This window comes from Colobus angolensis, unplaced genomic scaffold, assembly GCF_000951035.1.
Source record: "Colobus angolensis palliatus isolate OR3802 unplaced genomic scaffold, Cang.pa_1.0 Scaffold59, whole genome shotgun sequence".
In the NCBI taxonomy this organism is placed as follows: Eukaryota; Metazoa; Chordata; class Mammalia; order Primates; family Cercopithecidae; genus Colobus; species Colobus angolensis.
The window spans coordinates 5861920-5872314 of record NW_012119487.1 but is presented as its reverse complement, the minus strand read 5'-3'; the positions used below and the strand labels follow the sequence as shown (position 1 = coordinate 5872314).

General features: G+C 45.2%; 1 protein-coding gene across 2 annotated transcripts in view; it reads left to right on the top strand.

The window, feature by feature from the left end:
* The window catches only part of TNR (tenascin R), a 421782-nt gene extending 411733 nt beyond the window's left edge, over window positions 1–10049 (top strand). For both annotated transcript variants that reach the window (XM_011962373.1, XM_011962374.1), the window contains 3 exons: window positions 3026–3187; window positions 8753–8916; window positions 9810–10049. In XM_011962373.1, the coding sequence (XP_011817763.1) occupies window positions 3026–3187; window positions 8753–8916; window positions 9810–9929 (446 nt within the window). In that variant the 3' untranslated portion in view covers window positions 9930–10049. The remainder of the gene's footprint in view (window positions 1–3025; window positions 3188–8752; window positions 8917–9809) is intronic.
* Window positions 10050–10395: the final 346 nt, after the last annotated feature.

The following is a 10395-nucleotide window of genomic DNA, read 5'->3' as shown; positions in this document are numbered from 1 at the left end:
ACATGGCACAAGTATACATATGTAACAAACCTGCACGTTATGCACATGTACCCTAGAACTTAAAGTATAATTAAAAAAAAAAAAAAGAAAGAAATAGTTTCCTTAATTCCCTGCTCCTCCTCATACCTTCTTACTGAAGTAGAGTTCTGAAAGTCTAAATATTTATACCTGTATTCAACATACCATCAATTCCATGATGAACAAACTTTCATAGTTGTTTTGCCTGCATTATGTGCGAGGGTTATAGCGGGGTTGCATTATAGTGCAGGGGTTGGCAAAACTGGCATGTGGCCTGTTTTTCTTTTTTAAAAATATTTATAAATGAAAAATAAATAAATAAATGAAATTCATGAAAAAGAAAAAAAAAATGGAGATTAGGAAGTGTTTCATGCTTTTCACGCTAAACAAACCACTAAAATACTAGAACCAAACTGAGATTGTAGTGAAGGTTAGGATCAGGGTTAAGGTATCTCCTTGATCTATTACAAAAGACTGAGATTAAATCTGGAAATACCTTTCTTCTTATTATTGAAGGCTATTTAGTGCCTTATATATCTCATGTCATCAGAGATGCCATCCACACTGGGAAACACCGTCCTAACCTATGAACTACTGGAAAGAAGGCCACAGATATTCAAAGACGGAAGAGACCAGCTTCCTAGAGAAGGCACTGAGGGATAAGTCAGTCAGAAGAATGAAGGGAGGAAAATGATGAAAAGGAGGGAAGGCAGGAATTCTTCTGACAACTGCAAACCGAGGCCAGGGAGGAAACCCATTCACTGAGGGGAAAGGTGCAAGTGAGGGAAAGAAAACAATGAGGTGAGTGAGTTGAATAGAGGCAAGTAGGGAACTTAAAAATCGGAAACAGAAGTCTTCACTTGATGATGTAGGTAAGAGGGAGACAGGGAGGGCTCTTGAAGAGGCTAGGCCTGGTGCGGTGTAGTTTGGGAGCAATACTCAGGCTGGGGATAACACTATGACCCATAGTTTATGTCCTATATGGGGTTCTCTAGAAACAGAGATCGAAACAGGAATTCTTGTTCAAGTGACTTACTGGGGGAATTTACCAGGGAGAAGGGAATGGGGGAACCAAAATAGGGCAGAGAAAACTACAAAAATGTGGTTTTGGCTGGAGACTCCCTTCAGTGTGATCCCTAGGGAAGCTTGGGAGCATGAATTGCTCCTCAGAGCTGGTCACCACTTAGGCAAGGAGGCCAAGCTTTTGTACTCCTCCACATCAGTCATTGATGGAGGTCTGCTCCATGGCATGGGGAAAGAGCTTAGCTTCCAGGATGAAGTGACTCCCATTTGGTCAAGGGCAATTTTCCAAGAAGAAGGCAGCTGCAAGTTGCTAACAGCCAACACTTGTAGCAGCTTGGGGGATGGATCTATCTGCCAATTAAAGGCATCACAGCAAGGCACCATCAGCATCTACTACATCTGCACAAGCACAAGTCTAGGGTGAGTTGTGCGTTAGCAACTCAGCCAACAGCAAACAGCAGTCAAACAGCCCTTGACTTATAATCAAGGTAAAACTCTAAGTCTCAAATGGGACAGGAAAGCCAAAAGACCTGTATGGCCTTCAGCCAATCATTTCACCTCTCTTGGACTTCAGCTTCTTCTTCTGCAAAACAAAGAGACTGGCCTGAGTAACCACTAAATTCCCTTCAGTCTCTGCAATTGTTTGATTCTAAATCATGGCATACTCAAATAGATATCAGATATCACAGCAAAGCAAGGGGACTCTAGTTCAGTAAGCAGATAAAACTTAGGACTCAGAGAAATTACCAGCAACACAAGATGAATGGTTCAAAGTTTGGGCAGGTAGATCAAAATTGGAGAGTCCCAGGGCATGGCTAATCATGACAAGCAGGCAAGAAAATGTAAATGAGAAAATATCAGCCAGGCGCAGTGGCTCACGCCTGTAATCCCAGTACTTTGAGAGGCCGAGGTGGGAGGATCACGAGGTCAGGAGATCAAGACCATCCTGGCTAACACAGTGAAACCTCGTCTTTACTAAAAATACAAAAAATGAGCCGGGCGTGATGGTGGGCACCTGTAGTCCCAGCTACTTGGGAGGTTGAGGCAGGAGAATGGTGTGAACCTGGGAGGTGGAGCTTGCAGTGAGCCAAGATTGTGTCACTGCACTCCAGCCTGGGACAGAGTGAGATTCTGTCTCAAAAAAAAAAAAAAAAGAAAGAAAGAAAGAAAAAGAAAAAAAAAAGGAAAGAAAAGAAAGAAAGAAAATATATATCACCATATCACCAAGGGGGATCTGGACTCTGCCTAACTCGGGGACTTACAAAGGTTTGCACCTTACAGGAATCTATTAGACCAAGGCCTGGGAAGCTTAGAGGCAAAGGAGGAAGCAGATGAATGAGGGTAACCGGCTGAAAAGGCCAGTGGAAAGGTATCAGTGCAAATGTAGCAGGCAGATTAGAGAGAAAGGGACTGGGGTCAGGAGGCAGAGAATAATATTCTGTGACCTGGCTATGGAGCCCCAGGAAGCCTAGGCTGGGGGCAGGAGAGGCAGTGTAAGGAAAGGTTGACAGAGCCCTTCCTGCATGCTACTAGGAGATGTTAAGATGTTCTAGATGCTCTGAACTCCTCTAATCAATGTTTTCACCTCATGTTTTTGATCACTCATGCCCAAGGACTCACATCCATGTAATACCTCTTGTAATTTTCTTCTAGTACCATGGTTTGGCAGAAGAGGTGAGAGGGGATGGGGCCAGGAATCCTGAGGCTCAGGGCTTGTCAGTTACTGGGTCAAGAGGAGGTATTAGAACCCCTGAGTTTCCTGTTTTGGAAACCCATCAGCAGACCTGGACTGTCCTCTTTGCAGGAAGAAATTCAGAGACTGGCAGGGTCCATTTGATAGCAACCTGTGAAGCACCAAGAGCAAAAGCCATCTGGAGTCCCCTTCTCTTCCCTGTAACATGTTTTGAGGCCACAGACGCATTTCCCTCCCATTTTCCAAAGCTGCTGGGGCCAGTCTCAGTGCATTTTCTGCTCTTCTCCACAGGGCTGGACAACATACACAGGATCACATCCCAGGGCCGCTATGAGCTGCGCGTGGATATGCGGGATGGCCAGGAGGCCGCCTTCGCCTCCTACGACAGGTTCTCTGTCGAGGACAACAGAAACCTGTACAAACTCCGCATAGGAAGCTACAACGGCACTGCGGGTACCTATGGCTCCTGAGCAGACCCCATGGGCAGTGGGCATGGGACAAGAGCCCCCAGATTCTAGGCCTAAGCTGCCTCAGGAAGCAGCAGCACCCACAGAGTTCCTGCATTCACTGCTGGCCAGGGAGAAGGGCCATGCCACTCAGAACCACTGGCAGTGGTCCCAGCTCTCCCTGACCACTCACCTAAAAGCAACTTGGCAGGACTTCAGTTTCACCATCTGGAAAATTGTAATAAGGATGCCTGCCCTACTTCACTGAGTAGTCAGAAAAAAAATGAGACCAGTAGAGTGAATGTGCTTTTAAAGTTTAAAAAAGATGCAGTGTGAAGACGAAGAAGGATTGTTTTGCTTGTTTAGATTAGTCACTATGGGCTCTTACGCAGTGAGAGCAGAATCATCCACTGTCTGGGTAGAAATCTCCCATGCAATGACATCCAGGAAAACTATCTTTGAATTAGTGCAAATCATACAGATGTCGCCCCTCTCTGAGATGCCCCCAACACCCTGCTCTGGCCATCAGCGGTCATGCTAACACCTGGTCAAGGAGCAAATGATGTCACTTACCTGTTCCTCATTGGCCATGTCCCTTTTCATTCCTCCGCAAGAACCACAGAGATGGTCAGGTTTTCTGTGTAGATTTTTACATTATTTCTACCAAGCAGAACAACCATCTCATCAAGCTTGGTTGCATTAGTAGTTTTTTCAGAACATAACATCCAGTCTGCTTCTTGGGCTTTGCCAATCTGTTTCCTGTGTTCTGTTATAACACATTTCATAAAACCTGATTTTCCAAATATTCTAATGTTTGATACTTGGAATTATTGGCCCTTTCATTAACACCAATTTTAGGGTTAAATGCTGGTGTGTAATTTTAGCAACATTTTTATGACTCTTGAAATTAAGAAGAGAATTAGGGTGTTGTCCTTCCAGTTACTGCATCTGTTCAATTATTTCTCTTTTTAGCCAGATACTCCAAAGAGAAGACATGCTTTCCTTTCTTATGCTCACATCTGAGATCTTTTCCAACAGCAATGACATCAGCCTGAAGTGCCCCCAACAATAGGCCCAATTTGACACACTTTGGGCATAAAACAGCCATTGAAATGGAGCATATTAAACAAGATGCCAGACTAAATCATTTAAAAAATCACCTGATGCTATTCACTTCTAAGATTAGAATTGTGCCTGTAGAAAAGCCATTCTGATTTCTCCTATAGGAAAAGAAGCCAGCCTTCCAACTTCCCTACAGCACCCCCTCCCTCCCTCCTCTTCATCCCCCTGTGCTTTCCTTTGCCTTTCTTGGGCCTGGCCCTTGCTCCCTCTGTTCCAGCTCTGTCTTGCTTCGGGGCCTATGGAGGCCAGAACAGGTGGACTGCATGCTACTCTCATGTCTCAGGGGGAGATCCTGCCAACAGTTTGGCTGTTCATCATCAGCTAATTAGGGTCTCATCTCTCACCTCGAATATTCAGTTCATCTTCTTCAAAAGTTGAAAAGTTGGGCTTTGTTAGGCTGCCATCGTCTCTAGGCAACATCACACAATGGTTGTTCTTTCTAGATCAGAAGGTTTCTGGGGAGGAAGAGCCCATCCCCTCTCTTCTGGCGTTTAATATTGCCCAATTCTCCTGTACCTTATCTTTAGTAGTTTCTCATTTTTGCTGGCCTTCTGAATCAACCCATCTCCAGGGCCTCTGATCCAAGTTCAGCCTTTTCTCCTGTTCCTCATTTCCCAAGGCTGCGAACATTCAAGTTTCTAGGATGCTGCTTGGATCAGAATTGAAAATTCCAAACTAAGTTATCAATCAGAGGTTGTTGAGCAGCTCCTCAAAGTTTATTGTGCAAGTTGTGGGGACTCAATAGAAGCATAAAACATGGCCTTTACAAAAACTAAACGTCTAGTTTTAAAAAGAAACAGGAAGTAACTCATCACGCAATCAGTGGTACTCAGTTCTGGTTTTTTTGTTTTTGTTTTTGTGTTTTTGAGACAGAGTCTCACTCTTTCACCCAGGCTGGTGTGCAGTGGCTTGATCTTGGCTCACTGCAACCTCCGCCTCCCAGGTTCGAGCAATTCTCCTGCTTCAGCCTCCCAAGTAGCTGGGATTACAGGCACACACCACCACGCCCAGCTAATTTTTGTGTTTTTAGTACACAAAACATAAGGCCATGCTGGCCAGGCTGGTCTCGAACTCCTGTCCTGAGGTGATCCACCCACCTTGACCTCCCAAAGTGCTGGGATTATAGGCATGAGCCACTGTGCCTGGCCTCTCATTTCTAGTTTAAAGGGTGTTTGTGGAAGGGGAGTCTGGGTGGTGGAGGGTGGCATCATAAAGGCAGCTGCATTCAACTGGGATTCCCATAGTAAGGAAAACAAACCCTGGAAGTTACAGAAGGTGCAGATGCTGTGGAGGAGGGGAGGCTGTGAAGGGACTGGCAGAGCAGGGCAAAATGTAAATTCAGGAGGAATAGAGAAGACTGGTGAGGCAGGTAGAGCCAGATACAGAAGCTGGAAAATCAAGGGGCAGAGGAATTCAATCTTTACATGGTAGCAATGGAGGGCCATTGTAGGTCCCAAGAAGAAAAATAGAAGCGGGGTTGAGGAAGATCCCTGTGACAGCCATGAACAGGATAAAGTAAGTCCAAGCGAAGAACATAGAGCGGCTGGCGGCTGCTGCATTGGTCCTAATGGGAGACAGTAGGAGTCTCGACTAACGTTGCGAATTAAGAAAAAGGTATTATAAATCTGAACAGTGTTAAACATATGAGATGGCTATATGAGGCAGAAATGGGAAGGGGAGCCAGGCTTTGGGAGGATGTAAAGACCAGCATTGGGAGCATGTCTGCCACAGTGGAAGGCAACCTCAGAGTGGAAGCTGGAGAGAACTGCTCCAGGGGAATAATGAGGACAAATTCTAGATGACAGAGGGAGGGGCAGGGAGTGAGAAGTTAGGATGTGGGTGAAGACCACATAATCAAGGAACTGACAGTGAAAGAAATAATCATTAAGGAGTAAGATTAATAATTTTTAAGACAAAAGATATGAATGTGACTTAGGGTGAGAGGAGGTGAAAATTAAAAAAAAAAAAAAGATAGAAGAAAAAGGGCCGGGGTCACGCCTGTAATCCTAGCACTTTGGGAGGCCGAAGTGGGCAGATCGTGAGGTCAAGAGATCGAGACCATCCTGGCCAACATGGTGAAACCCCGTCTCTACTAAAAATACAAAAATTAGCTAGGTGTAGTGGCGTACACCTGTAATCACAGCTACTCAGGAGGCTGAGGCAAGAGAATCGCTTGAACCTGGGAGGCAGAGATTGCAGTGAGCCAAGATTGTGCCACTGCACTCCAACCTGGGTGACAGAACGAGACTCTATCTCACACACAAAAAATAAATTAAAAATAAAAATAAATAAAAGAAAAAGGAAAAAGTAAGCAATATGTTTTAACTTTTCCAGGATCTGGAAGAGATGGGAAAGAGGGAGTTGTAGATGGTGGGGTTAACTCTAGATGAGCATAAAATCTGAGTCCCTAGAGACTGGAAGGGGAAGACAAAGAAGACGGGATAAAGATCATGACATGTTGAGTTAGGGCCTCCCCAGTGAGGGCGTCAGCCTTCCCTATAAAATAAAGATCAACCTCTTGAGAGTTAAGTTGTGGTGGGAAGCATTGGAGGCATTGAGTGGCCACTGTGAGCCTAGACTCAGAAGCCACAGAATCAGAATAGGTCTCTCCTCGCTTAAAGCAAGCTCAAAAGCACCCAAGACTTCTTTCATTCAATAAATAGCATGAGCCCCCTCCACAACATCCCTAGCCACAAATCCTGATCCTGCTAAAAGTCTTATCAATTATTATAATTTAATTACACTCTGATCCCTCACCTTAAATACACAATTTACCTGAGCCCCCTGCACAATATCCCCAAAAGAGAATACGCAGCCTCTGTTTGCCCCTCAGAATAGAAATCTCACTACCTCTTTAAGCAGTCTATTCCACTTGTGAACACCTCTAATATTTAGGGAATTTCTCCTTGTATATTTCGCCTAAATATGCCTCTTTTTTTATTATTATACTTTAAGTTCTAGGGTACATGTGCACAACGTGCAGGTGTGTTACATATGTATACATGTGCCATGTTGGTGTGCTGCACCCATTAACTCATCATTTACATTAGTTATATCTCCTAATGCTATCCCTCCCCGCTCCCACCACCCCATGACGGGTCCCATTGTGTGATGTTCCCCACCCTGTGTCCAAGTGTTCTCATTGTTCATTTCCCACCTATGAGTGAGAACATGTGATGTTTGGTTTTCTGTCCTTGCAATAGTTTGCTCAGAATGATAGTTTCCAGCTTCATCCGTGTCCCTACAAAGGACATGAACTCATCCTTTTTTATGGCTGCATAATATTCCATGGTGTATATGTGCCACATTTTCTTAATTCAGTCTATCACTGCTGGACATTTGGGTTGGTTCCAAGTTTTTGCTATTGTGACTAGCGCCGCAATAAACACATGTGTCCATGTGTCTTTATAGCATCATGATTTACAGTCCTTTGGGTATATACCCAGTAATGGGATGGCTGGGTCAAATGGTATTTCTATTTCTAGATCCTTGAGAAATCACCATACTGTCTTCCACAATGGTTGCACTAGTTTACAGTTCCACCAACAGTGTAAAAGTATTCCTATTTCTCCACATCTTCTCCAGCACCTGTTGTTTCCTGACTTTTTAATGATCACCATTCTAACTGGTGTGAGATGGTATCTCATTGTGGTTTTGATTTGCATTTCTCTGATGCCCAGTGATGAAGAGCATTTTTTCATGTGTCTGTTGGCTGCAAAAATGTCATCTTCACCTACTAATCCTCATACTTCCCAACAGAATTTATTTAATTTTTTTTCTCAATAGCCCATCAAATATTTGGTGACAGTGATCACAGGCCATGTGTCCCTCTTGAAGTCCGCTCTTCCCCAAGATACAGCCCAGATGTCCCAAGCACTTCTCCTTTGACATGGTTATGGCTTTTTCATCATCCTATTTCTTATGATTGGGAACTCTAATTTGCTGATGTCCCTTTTCCCGTGTGGCCTCAAGTTCAGAATGTGGGTTCTTGGGTGTCATCTGAGCAGGCCTGGTGAGGCAGGGAGAAGCCAGGCCGAAGCTGCATGGTGGTAACCCAGAATGGCCCAAGTCTGCCTGGCTCATCGCCATCTCCTCTGAAGACAGGAGGAACCATGAGTGGCCCGTGTCCCAGTGCAGGCCTGGAGGAAACAGCTGAGGGTTGGGGGCGGGGGGGGCAATGAGATGGGGCTAAGTGAAGAAAGTTCTCAGCAAACGTGGTCGAAGGTATTAGGAAGTTGGTTGGAGATTGTAGCATGGAAGTGGTTGGCCCTGGGGGTAAGGTGAATTAAGAGTTCAGTAGAGCCATGCTGAAAAACTGGGTGGAAATGAAAAGGTAAGTGGAAGGCTCCATAAGTGGAAGCCAGGTTTGCTGGAAGTGGGTCAAATGTCCAGAAAATCCTGATAAAGCAGTAATAAATGGGAGAGTCTCATGAATGTATCTTTGTTGCAGGGGATTCCCTCAGCTATCATCAAGGACGCCCTTTCTCCACAGAGGATAGAGACAATGATGTTGCAGTGACCAACTGCGCCATGTCATACAAGGGAGCATGGTGGTATAAGAACTGCCACAGGACCAACCTCAATGGGAAGTACGGGGAGTCCAGGCACAGTCAGGTAAGTGATGCTCCACCTCTGCTGTGAATAAGCCCGAGCTGTAGAACCCGTGCTCCCTTAGCTTTATGTTTTAAAGGCAAACGCGAGTCCTTCATTTCCCTTTAAAAAGAAATATTTGGAGTCTTGAGAAAAATAATGCAGACAATGGGATAAGATCAGGACAGAGTAGAAGCCAGAGGAAGGAAAGGAAAGGACCCAGGAGCCGGAACTCACCCAGAGAAGCCCTTGATACTCAGTCAAGTTCCATTTCATTCCCTTATCCAGAAGATCCCATGAAGAAAGCTTATCAGTTATGAGGACAGCTTCATAGGCTCAACTTTACCCTAAAAACAGTCCCAGGAAGATAGAGATTGAATCTGAACTGGACAATCTTTCCCTATCAGAGACCACAAATTTATAGACCGGGCTGGGTAACAGGGAGACCAGCAGGACCAACTAGACTTTCTAAGTGTTAACACTGAAACAGCCCACATCAGGGAAACCCCTCAGTTCTGCGCAAACCAAAAGGGTTTGTCACCCTAGGTAGAAACCGCCTAAGTCTCCCATTAGGAGTGAGCAGTCAAACACAGTTATTCTCTTCCAAACGCTTCCACCCTGTTGGGATTTCACAACCATCTACTGGTGCATGGCACTGCTGGAAGCCAAAAACAAAGCTGGCAATAAGGAATGACCTGCAACATGCTCCCTGGGAAGACCCACGCCAGCAGCACATTTAAGGAGAAAGCTGGAAAGAGACTCTGCCTCTTTCACTTTATTGGGAACTTGGCCTCGAAGTTAGCTGAAAATAGCTAACCCCACATTGTGGATTCCCTGTTTCCATAATTATCCTTTTTATGAAGTGGGGTGTTCCATGGTGGGGAATGACCTAACACGCTTATCTTTCTCACACCCAGGGCATCAACTGGTACCATTGGAAAGGCCACGAGTTCTCCATCCCCTTTGTGGAAATGAAGATGCGCCCCTACAGTCACCGTCTCATGGCAGGGAGGAAACGGCAGTCCTTACAGTTCTGAGCAGTGGGTGGCTGTGAGCCAACCAATCTTCCCTGTCATTTGTTTGTATTTTATAATATGAAACAAGGGGGGAGGGTAATAGCAATGTGTTTTGCAACATATTAAGAGTATGTGAAGGAAGCAGGGATGTAGCAGGAATCCGTTGGTTACCATCGGCTCTTGGTTTCTGCTGCCCTGGAGCCTGACCCTCAGTCTCCATTCTCCCTCCTACCCAGTCCTCCTCAACCTTCACCTCCTTTCCCACCAAAGAGGAGATGTAGGAAGTTTTCTTAAAGGGCCAATTCAAAGGCAAGTCGTGGGGTGCAGATTGTTATGGTGACGGGCACATACATTTTTCTACCCTTCTTCTGAGATGTCCTCCACCTTCCAGGTATTTGTGATTTTGTCACAGCCTGACATGGCCATGTTCTCACATTGGCCCAGAAGAAAGAGCCTCAGCAAGAGAGGTTTGCCAACAATTCCCCTT